This window comes from Fundulus heteroclitus, chromosome 20, assembly GCF_011125445.2.
Source record: "Fundulus heteroclitus isolate FHET01 chromosome 20, MU-UCD_Fhet_4.1, whole genome shotgun sequence".
NCBI classification, from domain to species: Eukaryota; Metazoa; Chordata; class Actinopteri; order Cyprinodontiformes; family Fundulidae; genus Fundulus; species Fundulus heteroclitus.
This window is the reverse complement of record NC_046380.1, coordinates 13,163,760-13,182,296: the sequence shown is the minus strand read 5'-3', so window position 1 is coordinate 13,182,296 and position 18,537 is coordinate 13,163,760. Positions and strand designations below refer to the sequence as shown.

Here is an 18,537-nt window from a genome sequence, read left to right as displayed (position 1 = left end):
CCCAAACGCAACAAGCCAAGGGAGGGGCCAAGGCCTATATAAAGGTAAGAGAGCATCTGCAGGAGCACATTGCACTGTTTTGAGACAGAGACACACAACACATGGAAGGTGAGATTTGTCTTGAAAGAAGCCTTTACCCAATTTCTTTTTTCTTCAATTTCTGTGTCTACTATTAGCACATGCCATGCAGCTAATAACTGACTTTTGTCTTTTCTTGTAGCAGACTTAAGCATTCAGTATGTCAACCTGGAACTGGCTGAGAATCTGGGGAGACACAAAACCAATGGCTTCAGCAGCGCCAACACTCTGGTGGTCCGAAGAGGGGCCCCGTTCCGAATCAGCGTCCAGTTCAAGGAGCGACCCTTCAACCCCAGGACGGATTCGCTCAGGATCAAAGTCACTCTAGGTACTACCAGACTTCCATCATGGTCCATGAGCTCTCGTCAGAAATCAGCTTTTGCAACCAGCTTGAACTAACATTCTCTTTTTTTTATATTTTCTTCCTCAGGTCGTCTGTATGCAGTGATGCCGGTCACTTTCTCCAAGAAGACCGCTTCTTCCAGCTGGAATGCCTACATTGAACCAAACAACGCGAACTTCCAGAAGCTCTCCATCTTCGTCTTCCCTCCCGCCTCCGCCTCGGTGGGCAGCTACAAGCTTCAGCTGTCTGCGTTCACGCAAGATGGCCAGAGGAGCGATGTGGTGGGCAACTTCATCGTGCTCTGCAATCCCTGGTGTGCTGGTGAGTGCGGGTCAAAATAATTTGCGCATTCAGTTGTTAATTTGCTTTTTTCTTTTAAACGATTGAAAGCTTTTTTTTTCTGTTGCTATTGTTGCGGTTGGAGTGTGTCGTTCAGCACAGAACTTGTTTTTCTGTATAGATGCAGTTTGTCTTGTTGAATAAATCTTTAAAAGATGATTTTCAGTCAGGATTAGAAGGCTGATTGTTATTGAATGAGAGTTTGTATGAAAAACACTTTGCTTTTTAAAATGCATAAAATAAGTATTTCTAAAGACCATACAAGCACAGACAATGTCGAGTCTTAAAGGCCTTCTCGTCTTTATTCTTAGCCTTCCAAACCACTTAGACTCTTTTGATCATCTAAACGTAATGTTTATCCGATCTATTAAGTACGGAGATTCATTCTCTTAAAATGAATCCGTATGAAAAGCTACACAGCCTGGCGCAAATGTAAATACTAACAGATATCCAGGATGGTGGAAGATTTAATATAAAATACATTTAACAACATGCATTCACTCAGATAATGCAATGCTTTTCATCCTAAACTTTACTCTGCAGCACTTAGGTATGAGTTCAAAGTATGACTCGCAGTATTTCATCAAAGCGTAGATGTGGAAAATCTTTTGCACAAAAATATTGAATAGATAAAAATTCGAAACTTGGAATAAATGTACATAAACTGCAGTTACTCCCTTGTTTTTCTAGTCTTGTCTAACATATAATCGCGCTTTACTGTAGAAGTTCTATTTACTCATTGGCTGTAAATATGAGTCATTTCTACATCACATACAGTCTTCGATGATGAGCATATTAAGTTAGCACTCTGCGCGATTACGCATCACAGTAGTTGCACATTAGTTTAGCATCTTAGTACAGAAATGTTCAGTACCAAAAGATGGAAGTAATTGGGGCCGACGTTCCAGTTCAACTGAATTTCAAGAAATAAACATAGTGAGCCGTTCTAATTAAAGCTTTTCTGTTTTGCAGAGGATTCCGTTTATATTCCTTTTGAGGACCAGAGGGAGGAATACGTCCTGAGCGACTCTGGATTGCTGTTTATGGGGACCCCGATGAACCTTCTCTCAAGACCCTGGTCCTTTGATCTGGTAAGAAAGTTAGTCCTACCTAACAGAACATATTGATTAAATATTAATGAATAGATTTAGATAGTAAAATACTATTTTTTTATGTTATTTTTTCTTTTATTTTGTTCTGGACAGTATGAGCCTGGTGTTTTGGAGGCTTGCCTGGATCTGCTCAAAGTCAGCCCTCAGCATAAAAAAAACAGGAAGAGGGATTACCTGAACAGAGCCAGCCCTGTCTACATCAGCCGCATTGTTTCTGCCATGGTGAGTGTAAACAGACCTCAGAAACAGGATGACATAAAGTACAAAATGGGAACAAATCATCCAAAAAAAAAAAAAAAAAGAACGTTCCCTCCCACAGCTGGAAGGACGTCATTCACATAATAAAACTAGGCGTGTTCTGAATTGGAACGTTATGATTCAAAGCTTGTAAAGACAATCACACACCTCTTGGCAAGATCGCAGCTGGAAAAACAAAAATCACAATGGCGCCACACTATAATTATAGCTTTTTTCTCAGGGTAGTCATCAAGCCGCCACTGTCAATCCGGTTATCTCAGAGTGTCATCTCCAAACTTGCAGCGTCATATTTAACAGCTATTGAGCCGAGGTGGAAAATAAAAGTGGTCTTCTGTTTGGACTTTAGATCAACAGCGAGGACGATCGGGGCGTGCTGAAAGGCAACTGGACCGCTGACTTCAAACAGGGCGTCAGTCCCACAAAGTGGACCGGAAGCGAGGAGATCTTGTCGCTGTGGGCCAAGTCTGGTTACAGCCCGGTCAAATACGGGCAGTGCTGGGTGTTTGCCGCAGTCATGTGCACAGGTACTTACAACAAACTCTCACAATCCGCGCCATTGTTCTAAACGTTCCAGATATGATCGGCATCATAGACATGATAAATATTTCTGGAAAATGTTCAGACGTTTCTTTTGTGTCTTTTTGCCTGCCCGTAAACGTCTGTGTTTTTGTTGCATCTTTCAGTCATGAGAGTCCTTGGCATTCCTTGCCGTGTCGTCACAAACTTCAACTCCGCTCACGACACCAATGCCAACCTGGTGATCGAAGAGTACTACAGCGAAACAGGACAGAAGCTGAACCGCAGCCGAGACAGCATATGGTCAGTTGTGATCGATGCCCGGATAAATGCGTAGGAAATGTTGCGTGTCTTTTCCCAATTTCGAAAATTAACCGCTCCAATGCTGGATATTTTGAACAGGAACTATCATGTGTGGGTGGAGTGCTGGATGAGCCGCGGAGATCTCGGGCCAGAAATGGATGGCTGGCAAGTTCTTGACCCAACCCCACAGGAGAGGAGCGGAGGTGTGTAAAGAGTTTAGCTATTTTTGTATTTTATTTATTTATTTTTTTGTCATTCAATTTTGAGTTTTTTCGAACTGTCGTTCTAACCGTCCTTTCCTAACGTTCTCCTAGGAGTGTTTTGCTGTGGCCCGGCTCCAGTCAAGGCAATCAAGAATCAGCGCACAGACATGATTTACGACATCCCGTTCGTCTACGCCGCGGTGAACGCTGACGTGCACATGATCATCCTGTCGAGCCAGAATCAGGTGGTCGGCTTCAGCAAAGACACCGAGAAAGTCGGGTCCCTGATCTGCACCAAAGCCATTGGCCACCCGAGAGTGCAGAACATCACAGGAGACTACAAATACATCAAAAGTAAGAGCCCCAAACGTGACGTGTCCACGTATTTCCACCAACGCTAGTTTTCTTACGTGGAGTGATGCTAATTCATCGCACTCTTTTCAAACAGGCCCCACTTCAACGCTTTCTTCGAGGAGCTCCACCATTTCGGACCGCTCGACACTGCACAGAGGTACGTGTTTAATCCCGGGCATTTCCCCTGAGTTTAAGGGTAATTGTTTGAGGAAAGCGTCTCAGTTCACACCGGCTTTTCTTCGTTTCTCAGCTGCCGTGTCCAAGGGGGTGACGGTCTTCTTGGACCTGAACAAATCGCCTGTCGCCGGGGAGCCGGTCATCTTCACGGTGAAGGTTGGGAACACGCAGAGCACGCCCAAGACGTTGAAAGTACACCTGAATGCTCAGGCAAAGGAGTACAACCACAGCCCCACTGAAACCTTCTGGGAAAAACATGGCGTCCTACAGCTGGCACCGATGGAAGGTAAATCTACTCTCCTCATCTAAACTTCAGACTTTTTTTTTTTTACTTTGGCATCATTCCGAAAAGAAAGTCCTATCCATTGGTACCTGCAATTGCATGTTCCTTTAATATTGAGGTAAAAGTTGCCCTAGAATACTAGATACTCTGCACTGCAGCTCTTTAGAATAGTTTTACACTGAAGCAAAGAAATACTCACTTGAACATATTGTACCACTGTTTGAGAACCACAGTTGTAATTGTGTTATTGGGGGATTATTTTTGGTTATTTTCACACGCCCTCTTATCATTTCTTTACCTTCTCTCTCTTTGCAGTCAAAGTCTTCCAGGAGCAAATCCTCCCAGCGGAGTATGAGCCCGTGGTGGGAGACGATCTGATCAACCTGGCAGTGGTCCTGGAGGACATGGCCACCCACAAATGGGTGCTTGCCTCAGAGGAGTTCAACATCGCCAATCCAGAGCTCATTATCCAGGTACTTAAAATGTGCCAATCGATCATTTTTTTTGTTCCGTACATGTTTTTAGTGTAATGGTCTAAATATTCTGGGTTTACTTATCTGTTTGTTTTATTTATTTTTTTTATTCAGGTTGCCGATGAAAACTCAATCGTGCCAAACAGGGAGGTCACCGCCCTCGTGGCTTTCACCAACCCGTTCCCTCACCCGGTCAAGGGGGTGTTGACCGTATCCGGCGCCGGGCTATTTGCTGGCAAACAGCATTTCAGGTAGGATTGTGGTTCAGTTATTTTAATGTCCTGAACATGTAGTGAGTGTTTAAGCTCACATACCCGCCAGTGGTTTATGTACGTAGCAATAGCTGACAAACGAGAGGGAATGTTGCGACAGGGACGTTTCACTGAACACCGCATTACAAAACTATGCGTCTATTGTGAAGGAATGTAGGTGTGACTGTAGGGCGAAAGAAGTAACAAAGAACTCTGCGCTAAAGATAGAAGAACCAAACTTTACAACTTTGAGGTTTCCCAGCCCTGTATTTATGGTGCTGTTTGTTGTCTCCCTGCAGGATGCCTTCACTTAGTCCAGGAGCCAGAGCAAGCCAGTCCATCACCTTTGTCCCAAGCATGGCAGGTGTAAAGATGCTGCAAGCCAGTCTGTCGCTCTCAGACTCCAACATCACAATCAGAGGCTTCAAGATGATCCCTGTCAACAGTATTTAGCTCCTGCAAAAACAGCCCGTGTTTTGTGTATTATCCTGAACGAAAGATGTGAATATTATTTATTGCACTATTTATTTATTTTTTGCTATTTATGTGCTTGACGAATGTAAAATTCCAGTACACTTGAAGATTGTGCTTTTTGATTTACTAAAATAAAGTAAAAAGTGAAGTAAAACGTGTGCATTTCTTGCATTACTTTAGAAAACTACACGCCAAACACAATGTAGCACGGTTACGTGGACATGTGGAGCTACAGCGTTGTGGTTAATCTTTAGCCCTAAAGAGGGAGACATTTCCTTAAAGATAAAACAAACCATGATGAACAAGGCTGGGAGTCATGCTTCTAATCTGGGTTCCAATGTAGCAAAAGGGGCTTTTTGTGAGCTTGACTGTTTTGACTAGCTATTTTTTTTTTTTCTGGTCCTAAAAACTTTGCTGTTGACATTTTTACTGAATGAAGACTCAAAGTAACAAATTTGTAGCGTTAAGAAACAAAATTTTCTAAAGCCATATATCAGCTGTTTGCATAGCTGTTTGCATAGATAAAAGGTTTCCACTGCCACTTAAACAGGTGTTATGTACATTATCCGCTGTTCTAGAAAGTTGTTTCTAGCTTTCAAAGGGATAAAAAGAATAATGCTGTGCTGAAGGTCTGCAAGTCTATAAGAAAACTTTGAGGCATGTTAGGATATTAAATCAACATATAAACCCTGGGGATGTCGTTACAGTTAGGAATGCTTTTACCACGTTTGGTGGTAAAAGCATTTTGTGATAAAACAGATTAATGATTGTTATTAAATGGCAACTTTATAATTATGTGTACCTGTTTGGATAAATCGAGCAACACTCTTCTTTTTCGCTACTTCACAACGATCCCAATCAGTCACACACAGAGGGCAGTAAATCCACTTTTTTTTCTAATAAACATAACTTTATGTATGACTATAATGACTATTTATATTAGGAAAGTTTGTTAAATTACATGGCATAGTTATTAAAAAATTATTAATGGTTTAACTATTTATAACATTAATGTACAGCTTAAATAACATTTCTTTATTACTTGAGATCTTATAACATTTTTATTTGTTACACCTCAGTGTTTTGATATGTGCAAAAAATGAATGTTAAAAATATTTAGGAACAGTATAAACCATCTTTAAAAGGAGAAATGTAATCATTAATTTTTCATATAGGCTTTATTTGAACACATCTGTGTCATTGGAATAAATTATTTCTGCAGATTCCCCAGGGAGAGTTGAAAAGCTTAGTGGCCTTGTTCTGTTATGTAGGAATGTACATTTAAAAATATAAATATTTCTTTTTTTTTTACTGTGAAATATTTCAATATTAACAGGTTTAATTGTAATATATGTCTTATTGTAACATGTTTTATTGTAATAATAATGCATATGTTGAAACCATACATTTACAAATACTAAATACAAAATAATGTTTTTGTCTCACGGTTATCAGACTAAACATTCTCTTTTTTAACTCAGTTAGGATAACCAAAATCTGCCAAATGTCAGATTCATAATGAGATCATTTCTGGATGCTTTTTTTTTTTTCAAAGATTTAGCACCAACACATGCTCATCTCAGAGACACAGCACTCGTTTCTCTGAAAACATGATTGTTTGACATTATCACGGTGCTTAGAGTATACTTCAGTATAAAAACATAAATATGGCACTATCAGACATGTGGAAATTAAGCTCAATGAGGAACAGGTCTTGTGGACGTTCAGAATTATCTTCCTGATATTGTAGCTGATTTCTTTTGGATTTATGTAATTTCTTTTTAGTTTATTTTCATTTATTTAACCAGGATATAGTCTCATTGAGATTAAAAAACCTCTTTTCTTGGGAGTCCTGGGCAGGAGGCAGCAACAGATAGACGCATAAACGTTACATGGATAAAACAACAAACTATTAAAAACAAGTACTACACAAGGAAGCGAGATGTTTTTCCCCGTCTACAGGTATGCCTCCAAATAACTCAAAAAGATTACAAAGTGATAGTAAGCTTGGTGTATACTTAACCTCTGAATTTTAAGAGAGAAATATGAAATTCTCTAAAGCGTCATTCTGACTTCTGTGAAATGGAGATAATAGGGTGTTTTCAGCTGACGTCACGCTCACGTGACTACTCAGCGCGTCCGCCATATTGGGTGGCAGTCGTTTCGCACCGTTGACCTGCATTGTATGACGCCTTAGGCAGTATTGGAAGTGAACAATGGGGAAAACGTGTTTAATGGTTGGTTGCACGGCCCGTGGAGGTGGAGATCAACGCTTTCTATCGCCTACCAGCCGTAATAGTGAATCAGTGTGAAAAAAAAAAACAGCTGTCTGAACAACGCCGTCACCTATGGCTGACACGGATATCCAGGTCCGATTTGGACGGTGTTAAGCTGGAATACGCCAGAGTCTGCGGTGCTCACTTTGTCACAGGTAATTAACTGTTAAGTATTTAAAACATATAAGAAGAATATATTAATAATAGGGCTTGGGCGTTATGACTTATTACTTTCCACGGCTGTCGTGTTGACTGCCTCCGCCGCCTCTACTGCCTATTACTACCGCATACTGTACTCCCTCTCTCAGCCGTGTTTTAATTTGATTAATTTCACCTTAACTTGATTTCAACCATGGTAAACCGTTGCTGTATTGTGGGCTGTAACAGCGCAACACATGATCGCCATGGGAAAAACATAGAAACAGATTAATTTTCCACCGCTTTCCTGCCTGGAGGCGCAACCACGGAGAACAACTGTTAGCGATAACAAAGAGTCGTCGGCTCGCTTGGATCGCGGCTGTAAGTCGACCGAACATAACTTTCCACAGTATCCCGATGTCAATGAGAGTGTGTTCTAAACGTTTGAAACACATAGCAGCAAGTTAAAAGTACATTACATGCGCGAGTGGTTGTTAGCGCTAACTGTTAGCATGTGCTAACCCGTCTGTACGCAGCTTACCTTTGAACGAGTTGCTGTGTTCCCACTGTTTGCTGGCTTTATGATCTGCAGCTCCTACCGGCGCCAATACGGTAAATACAACTTAATTTTGCACTGGTCATTGTTCTGCTTAAATAATTAAAGCCGCGAGCGGCGTCGATCGGCCTTGCAGCCAAGCGCCTTCGCGCACCGCCCGCCGCCGGCGGGCGGTGCAACACATTTGCGTCGGATTGTTTACATTTTTACCATCTTATTAAAACTCACCCGTCCACGTATGATGGCGATTTCCTTGATGTACATAACCAGATGTGAACTGGTTGTGAGCCTCTAGATCCTTGTAAGCTCTCATTTCCTCAAGAGTGTGCAGAGGGTTTTCACCGAACACCAGGTAATGCACTATGTCGCCGTGCTCTACATTTGGCCAATCATCTGGATTACGGCTAAACAAGGCACCGTGGAGGGCATACGGGTCCATATGGTCGATCACGGAACATTTCCTCAGATATACGTCCTTATCTGGTCGCTCTAGCGTGCTGGCGTACTTATCCATTCGCGATACGATAATACGTGTAAGACAACTAGAGATAAGGAAGTGTGCCACCCAATATGGCGGACCGGAAGTTGGCCAGTGACGTCAGTGAAAACACCCTATTTTAATAGACCCAACTGACCTAAAGCAGGAAATGTTTAGTCTTATTTAATTTCTACAGTGTGAAAAGTGAGTATTCTTTATACAGTGAATGCAAACATCTGGTTTTAGCTGTATGTATTTTGAATGGCGTTAATTGCAGCTCTTCAGAATAAGGGAAACTGTTAATTTGTCAGTAAGAGCTTTGAAAAAATGGAAACTGGAACAAAACTCATCAGTGCATGTAATTTTCACCATGAACACTTTTTTAAACACATTTTCTTCATTAATTATTGTTTTGATTGAGCAAATTTGTGTAGAAAGATGAAATTCTACTCTGGGTTCCCCAAAATGCAATTAATTTATTTTTTATCTTTTTCTACTTAAACTGTCAAAACAAATGGACATTAAAGCATTATATACAAACCATGACTAAGCTTACAGGCTTTGCAATCAGCACATGCACAACCATAGCCATACCAGTTTATCTACATTACAAACAGGTTAATAGGAAACTAAAGAGCAACAGAGAAGATGTACAACCCAGAATCAAAAGTAAGTTTTCAAGCACCAGTCTAAAATACAGCATCTGCATGGCAATTTCTTATAAAAAACACATTTTTACCAGAACATAGCTCTAGTCTTTATGGATTATTTAGTTTTTTTTTTGTTGTTTTTATGCCAAACTGTCAAATTAACTCACTGTGTTGCAGAATTAAACCCATAATAAATAACCGTTGTTTTGGTGCCAAAATACAAACCATCTCAATAGCCTCTAAATGTAAGAAAGAGCTACTTGACACAAATTAACTACAAATTTAGTGGAAGTAAACTATGTTGTATTACATAAACTGTTCTTGGTTTAAAAATAGTATTGCCCAGAGAAATTATCTCTACACAAAACAGTACAAGTTTGAGCAATCAGAACATTTTATCCATCTTGATTTGAGTTCATTTAACAGGAAGTCAGAATTTGCATTCAGTGCAATAACTGGGACATGATTCCACAAACTTGAGATAAACCAAGACAAAAAAAAAGGAAAAAAACATTTTGCTTTTTATATTTTGTTTAATACTTGCAGTACTAACCATAGTTCCCTGGGATTAGTTAAGCTTTGGTCCTTTTTTTTTACTTCCACGGTTTGGTTGAAGGACTTTTGGCTTCATGTTGGTGTCCTTTTCTGCAGCTGTGCTTCCAACTCAACACACTTCCTCAAGCCTGCTTTTACTGTCTCCGCTGCGGTGCTCAGCAATATTGACTCCAAATCAGTCCCAGCAGGCTGCTTCACAAACGCACTCGGGAATTAAAGAGTGCAGACCTTGACGGCTGCTGCCCTCTAGAGGTAGTCCATCTCCAGTGCATGGCTCAAAGCCTCCAGATCAGCCCGGCAGGACACCCTCCAGAATGGCATGTTCTTCTAATTACACAAACAGCATGAAATATTAGATTTACAGGTTATTGTGCAGCATGTAAACTTATTGCAGATGTCTATTAGTAGCTAACTGTACTTCTGCAGATCCAGAGTAGCTGTTAAATATAGGAAACATACTGACTGATATCAAACCCTAACAACAATCTAACATTTCAGTGTGAAATATAAAAATCTACAAGACAATCTTTACAAATAGAGCTTCAAAAAGGTAACCAGGTTTGATTTGGACCATTCTCCAGCAGTCAGTAATAAAACAGACTGGATTATATTTACCTTCTTGGCTACGGCCTCCTCTTCGGCTCCATCTCCTATTACCACATAGACCGCCCTGCGACCAAACCTCTGAGACACACGCTCAAAACAGCTCTCCTTTCCTTTAAAAAGGAAACATATAGATGTTAAATAACACAACTGAATCTTTAAGTAAAATAAAAAAGAAACCAGTCTGGAATATTAGTTTAGACACCGTTACACTGTCTTAGGGCAGTGGTTCACAATCTGTTTTACAGAGAGCCCCCCCGTCTTACAGTAAGAAAAGAAAAATGCCTCAGTGGATGATTATTATGTCTTCAGCATCAGACTTTCTTTCAGAAGCAGACTGTTGCAAATTAGTGCAAAAAGTTGCTTTTGTGACATAATTTTATAACTTTTTACTCTAGTTTATCCACAGAGTTTAATTCAGGATGTAGTTATGATTCACAGTGTGTTCTGTAAACTCAATCATAATAAGCAGATGCCTGCATTATATTAGTGTGTTCTTCATTTTTATTTTTTAATAATCTTTTTGGGATCAAAGCCCATGTACAGCAGCACTTTCCAGGGCCCCAGTTAGGGAGGCTCACCCCCAAAGTTTGGTAATAAATGTCTTCAGGATTTTCCTCACCTGTCTTTGTTGCGCTGTAGATGTTTTCTATTGGGAAGGCTGAGCCAAGACCGTACAGCAACACCTTGGAGAGAGCCGGGATAAGCTGGGTGGTGGTCACCAACACATTCACACAGTTAGGCCTGTGGGCAGGATGGGGACAAATATGTAACGTCAAATGTAGAATAAAAAAGTAATTCCTTACATTACATTTTTTGTAAGAAAAAAAAACAAAACAAGCAAATAAACAAAAACACAAATGTAAAAAAATAAATAAATAAAAGCTTACACCTAAGATGTTAACCCCTGCCCCCCCCCCAAAAAAAAACAATAGACAAAAAAAAAAACATACATACATTGTTGTAGAGAACGCTGCATTGCGACAACTAACCTGGAGTTGATGAGAGCCAGGGCTTTTAGTGCCTGAGTCAGCCACAGGTCAGTCAGGACTTCCATCTCTCTCCTCAGCTGTAACCATTCCTCTCGCTTGGGACTGCCCAGCAAACCTGAAACATATGTACAGTAGTGCTATGAAAAGCTGCGCTGACTGAAGTTGAGTCAATAATAAATCACATTGTTTCTCAGCTCTTTACATGATAATAGGTAATACATATTTTACTCAAACTGTTCCAACTGTTGAAAACACTGCGCATATTTAATATACACAAATAGCAGTAAATTTAAGCGATACATGGATTTAAGCTTGCTTTTAAATATTTTTTTATATAGCATGGAGCCACCGCTGCGCTTAAACTTTTTCTCTTCTTACGTGACTTAAGCATTAGGTTTTTAATCGAAACAAAAAGGTTTGTGTTAAGTGTCTATGGCACAATTACTAATACCAAAACATGACCAAATTTGATAGGTTTCCATGCATACTCATGTATTTTTTATAATCAGCACTGACTGGTTTATCTAATTTCCATAGTTTTACTTTGCCATTGGAGCTTTCCCATTTAGAAAATAGGCTCTGTATTTACTGCGGTTCAAAAATGTTCCAGGAAGTAGGATGAAGGTCAGGAGTGTGGCCCAGATGTAGAAACAACAGCTTGGTGGAAAGAGTTTATGCCGTCTCTGTCGCTTCTCTCTGCACGGTTCAGATGCATTTTGACTTGAATGCGTTGCTTCTTGTTTCCAGCAAATATCAAATAATTACCTTTCTAGTTCATTACAATGGCCAGTGGATCTAATTCCACATTCCATGGTATACTTAGCAACATTTTTTTAGTTTTTTATTGTTGGACTGAGAAACTTTGTTAATATTCTACAATGTGTTGATGTCGTTTTTTTATACGTCAGAAAATTGAACACAAACCAACTGTTTTAAAGATGATTAAAATGACAACAATACTTAGAAATATATGCTTACAAAAGAGCAAAACAAAATGAGTGTAACGGACCTCCAACATTATTCTTGTAAGTGTTGTAGATCTCCTTGACTCTGCGGTATCGGAAAGCCAGCTTCCTCATCCAGTCCACCCCTCCATGGACGCCTGACCCCAGGCACAACGATCCTGCTCCTGCTGGGCTCTGGAAGCCATCCGACCCAAAGTTGTAAGTGCTGCAGGGTATAAATAAAGGAAACCCTCATATCATTAAAAAACAAAATGCATTTCAGTTTAAACCAAATTTTGCAGGGACACATTCATCATTTTATTAGAGCGAGGCCCTTCAAAAACATGTACATCAATACAACTCCTGTTAGCTGAGCTGATAGAAAAACAAAAACATGGGTTGGGCCATACGTCAACTTTAAGGAAGTATGGCTATGTAACCAAAAAACTGTTAGTCATGAGGAAACCTCTAAAACTGGAATGAGGTCAGGAATGAACATTGTCAGAAAACATGTTTTAAGCATTAAGTATTACAATCCTAAAATAAAATATCTATTTTGGATAGTTCATTTTTCAAAGTACTCACAAAAGTACCCTCATGTCCTTACATGTGGTTGTTTTAAAAAAAGATATCATGAATTAAGGACAAATAAAAAAGTGAAAGTGAAAATGAGAGGTATTTATATGAAAAAATACAGTGCTGGATAAGCCTGTGACATACTATATTGCTAACGAAGAACACAAAGTAAGAGTGATGCAAAAACGTGCAGGTTTAAATCCATAAAAACAAACCATCCTATTCAGCGTTTTAGCTTCCTACTGTAAAGTTTTTGTGTGTTTGGTACTTAAAGCTATAGTTGGTAATCCTGTTCAGAAACACTATTTGTTATACTTGGTGAAATGGTCCTTTTATCCCAGCAGTATTGACTACGGCTCCAGGAGCCGTGGCAGAGCAGGACGGGGCACATAATAGGTTCAATCATCTGACTAATGATGAAAATGTGCAGGATCTTCAACAGAGGAGAGCAGCTGACATGCAGGTTTGTGAATTATGTTTACTGTATTTTGTAATAACAACCATAGCCGTGACAAACTTTGACTCAAGGATCAAAAAAGCAGAAGCATTTAAGGTTAGCGCTCCCGTTGAAGGGGGGCTCAGACTGCTGTAAAGTGGCACTCTCAATCACATGACCCATTCTTTAGAAGGAAATTACTCTCAAGTCAGAAACTATACTTTAATACATTTAATCTAAACAAGCCAGAGACATTATAAAGATCAGTACTGAGGCTCTAAACAGGTTTAACACGGGAAAAAGGAAATGAGGAAGAGTGAGCCCAGAATAAAGGTTACATCAGCTTCTTATAGATCAGCAGGGATATACCCTGCAAGAGTGCTACACTCCTCACGTCATCAGTAGAAACTGGTCACTACTGGGGCAATATCTGCCAGACTATGGCATAACCTTTCGTCCATATCTATGCAAGTCATATCTATGATGTCCACAATGTAGTTTACCAGTAACTGCTTTCAACAGCACCAACACCCTGAAGCCTCGTTTAATATCTAACAAAACTTACACAATGCTGCTTAAAAAAAACATATTGAGGACGAGTCTGGTTCAATTGCAAAGGTTGTGGCAGTATCCCACGTCGAAGCTCCAAAGGAAGACAAAACAAGTATTACCTCAGGTCTTGTCCATTGTCATCTGATGCCACGTCATCGATATGAACCTGGTCACATTCCTGGGAAATGAGAAAGAGAGCAGACGTGTCAAGGGATCCGTTTTTAAAAATTCTAGATAAGCAGCATGCCATGGTATTTCTAAGATTGAACAACAACAAGCTGGGGACGTGCCCGTGGTATTAGAAATGCCGCTGGAGCTGGTTATCCAGAATTTGTTATGTTTCTGCAGACACCCATCTACTCTCCTTTTCTGCACTGGAGTTGCATGCACTGATTTAGTTTTTTTTGTTTATCCATTTTAGACAGTGTGAGGCGCCTACTTTAATCAAATATTATTGTGGTAAAATTCTGGTGTAGCTATGTAGTAGGCTGAGGTAAACTAAAGGAGAACTTTTTAAATGGCATGTGAAATTCTGTTGTTAAAAAAAGTGTGCTATTTCTTTCATAGGAACCAATACTGGCAGCTTGGCAGTAACCCCCCCCCACACACATTTTATGTGAGGTTAGTTATATCTAACCTCACATAAAATGCATCTGACTTTTAAATTTTCTGAATTTTCATTCCATTTTGGATAATTTTTTTTGCGTTGGCCTCCTAATTTTAATGTTCCAATGCTAAGGGCGCGGGACAGGCTTCCATGTGACTTCATGCTGTCCCTGGAAATTCTTGACAACTTTCCAAAGGCAAAATCAGCCCTTTTTGTGTACTTTCTCCAATCAGATGAATTCATCATATCATTCAATCAATGACACACAACTGGCAGCTCAAATGTGCAGGTTCGAATGTAAGTCAAACATATACAAATAGAAATGAAAGAGTCAGACTACAATGACAAGACAGGGGGGAATGGTGCAGGAAAAGCAAATTTGGTCTTTCATTCACAAAATAATAATTTTACAAGGCTTTCACTGCAGGAAAATTTGGTATAAATGAACTTGGACCAGACTTACAAATCTAGCAGCAGTCAAGTGACTGTGGACGGATTTATGTGGTAATCTCCAACCTCTAGTGTGACATAACAACAACTCCCCCCACAAAAAAAGAAACAAAAAAAAACAACAAAAAACTGAAATAACAGTCGCCACTGGAAACTGGAAATAATCCAACTAAACAGAGTGTAAACAGAGTGTAAAAAAGGACTTTGCTTTTCCACTTTTTTTTTTTTTTTTTTTTTTTTTTTAGCAAAACCACCTTCTGCAATATGGGGAAGATAAATAGACGTCCATGCCTGCCTGTTAACAACTGAAAAGTAGTAGCGTTCATGCTTCTGTGCTTGTTGCTGTGGCTAGTCATGCTGTACTTAATGTCACATATCTCCGTTTCCATAAAGAAACCCACTTCAGCAGTTTTTGACAAAAATGCAAAAACAAGTTATTCTAGTTTCAGGTTAGAGAAATTGGTCCCTCTAATGTTTTGTGGAAGTGTTTCAATAAATGCTTTTCCAGGTAACTCAATATTTGCAGATTTGATTTCTCCTTTAAGAAAATATATACTGCATAAAACCAAAGCAGTAAAAAAGCTGAAAACCCCAAACATATATCATATAACAAAGTCATAAGACAAAGTTCCTCATAAAAAAAACATCTTTATGATTTTGTCCAGAGTACAGCTTCAAGTCACATTCTTAAACTGTGCATACCTTGATTTTTCCTAAAGCTACACAAACACATACAGACTCCATATATAGGTTGTAATTGTCATCCAATGACCCAGGACAGACAGGCCCTCCTATCGCATTTCAGTCACCCAGACACAGACACTACCTCATCCTCATTACATTGGGGCAATCTACGGTTCCCATTGGCTAGTCACCACATCCCACTCAGGCATTTGTTTTATCAGAACAGCGAATGGGGACCATAAAATTTAAAGGTTTTTGAACATGGCCTAAGACTTAGACAAAATACTTAATTATAAGGTCTGATAGGGTTATAAGTAGACAGATAGTTATATAAAGCCATATAAAACAAAGACAATGTGACTTTGATTTTCTTCTTGGACTTAAGGTTTGTCTTTGTTTTTAAGGATCATTGTAATCGCTGAGGAATGGTTGCTGTTTGTCTTCTATTTGCTTTAGTTCCAGGCATCAGAGATCAATATGGACAGAAAGAAAGAAAGAAAGAAAGAAAGAAAGAAAGAAAGAAAGAAAGAAAGAAAAAAAAAAGAGATTTGAAATGAATATGCTACTTTTTGATGGTCCGTTAGATTAAACTCAAAATGACCAATGATAAAATGGGAGGGCATTATTTTATATTTGTCATTTATGAAAAAGTTAACTCTACAGATGTGATACCTTGCGGCGCTGTTGACACAAGTAAGCGTGAGATTGGATAATTGCCTCTACTTGACAGAAGGAGTTGACAGCCAACTCCAAAGTACTGTTCATGAGATTTACTCAGTGCCAACTACAAAAGAGAGGATTAAAAACTGTATTTGCAAATGGCTTTGCTGGCTTCTTTCACTCCTACAGATTGCTTCTCCTCCCATTTGACAGATTTTCCTCTTGGATGCTCAGACACACACCTATAATTATGACACAAAGTGTTCTTGTTCCCCTTGTCTGAGTCCCTCTATAATCATTTTTTTTTTTTTTTTTCAGAACGAGGCAGAGGAATGTGATGAATAGCACTTTTTATTTTGTTTGAATCATAGCTCTAAGAAGCTGTGTCAATGCCGACATAAAATTAGTTGCACTTTAACTTTATTAGGTTTAATTGTGGAGCACTAATTTGAGAAAAAGAAATCCTAGCTCTTCTGCTAATCCAAGGGGAAATTAGTTAGGGATATTGGTGTGGAAAATAAATAAATACAAGATTAATGTTGTGTGAAGAGAGAAATGCATAAAAACATGCCTTTTTGCAAGCTTTGGTACAGAAGGCTTCATGAAACATTTGATGAATACTCAGCGTGGTTGTTATCCAGTGTGCTGGAAACGGTTTCACAACTGATTTAAAAACTGTGAGAGCTACTAAACATTGAGGCACGTCTGAATGTGAATGTTTGGCTGCGATAGCTGCTTCTCAGATGGAGAAAAAAAAATCTGCCACCTTTTCCGTTTTGGCCTGTTCTTCATCTGTTCCCGATTTGTTTAAATTTAAGAACTCACCTCCAGGTCATTGAAAAAGAGTCTTGAGTCGGCTAGATTGAAGATCATTTCTTCCATCCACAAACCGAGAGAAACAGCCTTTGATGAGTCCTGTTGAACAGACAGAAGGGGGAAATTAATACTCCTGATATATAATCCGTCTTTAAAGCTGAGCAAACTCTCACTGGGGCGACAAAAAAAATCTTCCTTACACCAAAATGTTCCTGTTTATGTCACATAGATAGTTTATTTTGTCATTGTGGACTTACATTTATGCATTGTAATTTGGTTATTAAAACATTTTAGCAGCTTGAACACTACAAATGTATTTAAGCCGCCTTCTTTCCAAAGATGGTGACAAAATAACAATTTCAAATGAGGGGTCTGCAGTCTTTTAAATTTTTTGAGCAGAATAAAAGACATCATACATTTAGTGTGAGATAGTTTGCATAAGATACGTAAATATGTGTTCGGTTAAACTGAATCACCACACACCAACACCCCCAGTGTCATGTCAGTGCAGCTGCCTGCTTGTCTCTATTAACTTCCTGCTCATCAACTACACAGACAGACACGTTTGAGGGGGAGAAAAGTGTGAATATTTCATTGTCAGTCAGAAAAACATTTTCATTACTGTTGATTCTCTGCCAAGGTGTTGTCAAGAAGATAGATATGAGTTTTCTATTTTATTTTCTGTCTCTGCTGGCACCATTCCTGAGTCTACTCAAGCATTTCAATCCACTAAGTAAATGTCATGTTTAAAGTAAAAAAAAAAATGAAAAATGTCAGTTTTCTTTTTTTTTAACAATGCTTAACTGAATAAAGACAATATTTTACATGCTTGAACAGTGATGCATTCCTGCACACCAGCAGCTACAGTATGGAGGATTTGCTGCTTGATCGCAACAATTAAAGACAGCGGGCAAGTTGGTGGAGTCACAGCAAATTGCTGTGAAGGAGTTTTGGATTCATCAAAACTTTTGCCCACATTCATTCATGTACGGTAAAACTCCAGTGTAACGATGGACGCAAACGGTAAACATGCAGCGGGGTTAAACAACTATTAAAATGTGTCTGTATTTTTTCCTGAGTAATATGCAATGTGGCAATACACTGCAAAAAGGGAACTAAGTGAAATTTTCTTGAAATCAGTGTATTTTTCCCTTGATTAGAGCAGGTAAATAAGACTATTTGCCAAAGGAATAAGATTTTTGCACTTAAAATAAGAGCAATTCATGTCCATCATCTTATTTCAAGTGCAGGATATCTAATTATCTTATTTTAGGGGTAAAAATGCTAATTCAATTGGCAAATAATCTTATATAGCACCTCAAATCAAAGAAAAATATACTCATTTCAAGACATTTTCACTCACTTTTAGTTCCCTTTTTGCAGTGTAGACATCAAATTCA

The 18,537-nt window shown here is 39.2% G+C and overlaps 2 protein-coding genes across 3 annotated transcripts in view; one reads left to right on the top strand and one right to left on the bottom strand.

The window, feature by feature from the left end:
* Nucleotides 1-241: 241 nt before the first annotated feature.
* On the top strand, nucleotides 242-5,253 carry LOC118556660 (protein-glutamine gamma-glutamyltransferase 5-like; the record flags this gene model as incomplete). The annotated part of the gene is given in 13 exon segments (XM_036124698.1): nucleotides 242-406; nucleotides 509-742; nucleotides 1,733-1,851; nucleotides 1,966-2,094; nucleotides 2,477-2,654; nucleotides 2,814-2,949; nucleotides 3,049-3,152; nucleotides 3,264-3,506; nucleotides 3,601-3,663; nucleotides 3,757-3,969; nucleotides 4,282-4,439; nucleotides 4,554-4,690; nucleotides 4,990-5,253. Coding segments are annotated over 13 exon segments (2,033 nt in total), but the record flags the coding sequence as incomplete, so codon positions are not given.
* Nucleotides 5,254-9,068: 3,815 nt separating this feature from the next.
* The window catches only part of eya2 (EYA transcriptional coactivator and phosphatase 2), a 36,975-nt gene continuing 27,506 nt past the window's right edge, over nucleotides 9,069-18,537 (bottom strand). For both annotated transcript variants that reach the window (XM_036152073.1, XM_036152074.1), the window contains exons 10-16: nucleotides 17,147-17,236; nucleotides 14,040-14,098; nucleotides 12,422-12,582; nucleotides 11,413-11,527; nucleotides 11,043-11,164; nucleotides 10,433-10,533; nucleotides 9,069-10,144 (exon numbers count right to left, since the gene is read on the bottom strand). In XM_036152073.1, the coding sequence (XP_036007966.1) occupies nucleotides 10,064-10,144; nucleotides 10,433-10,533; nucleotides 11,043-11,164; nucleotides 11,413-11,527; nucleotides 12,422-12,582; nucleotides 14,040-14,098; nucleotides 17,147-17,236 (729 nt within the window). In that variant the 3' untranslated portion in view covers nucleotides 9,069-10,063. The remainder of the gene's footprint in view (nucleotides 10,145-10,432; nucleotides 10,534-11,042; nucleotides 11,165-11,412; nucleotides 11,528-12,421; nucleotides 12,583-14,039; nucleotides 14,099-17,146; nucleotides 17,237-18,537) is intronic.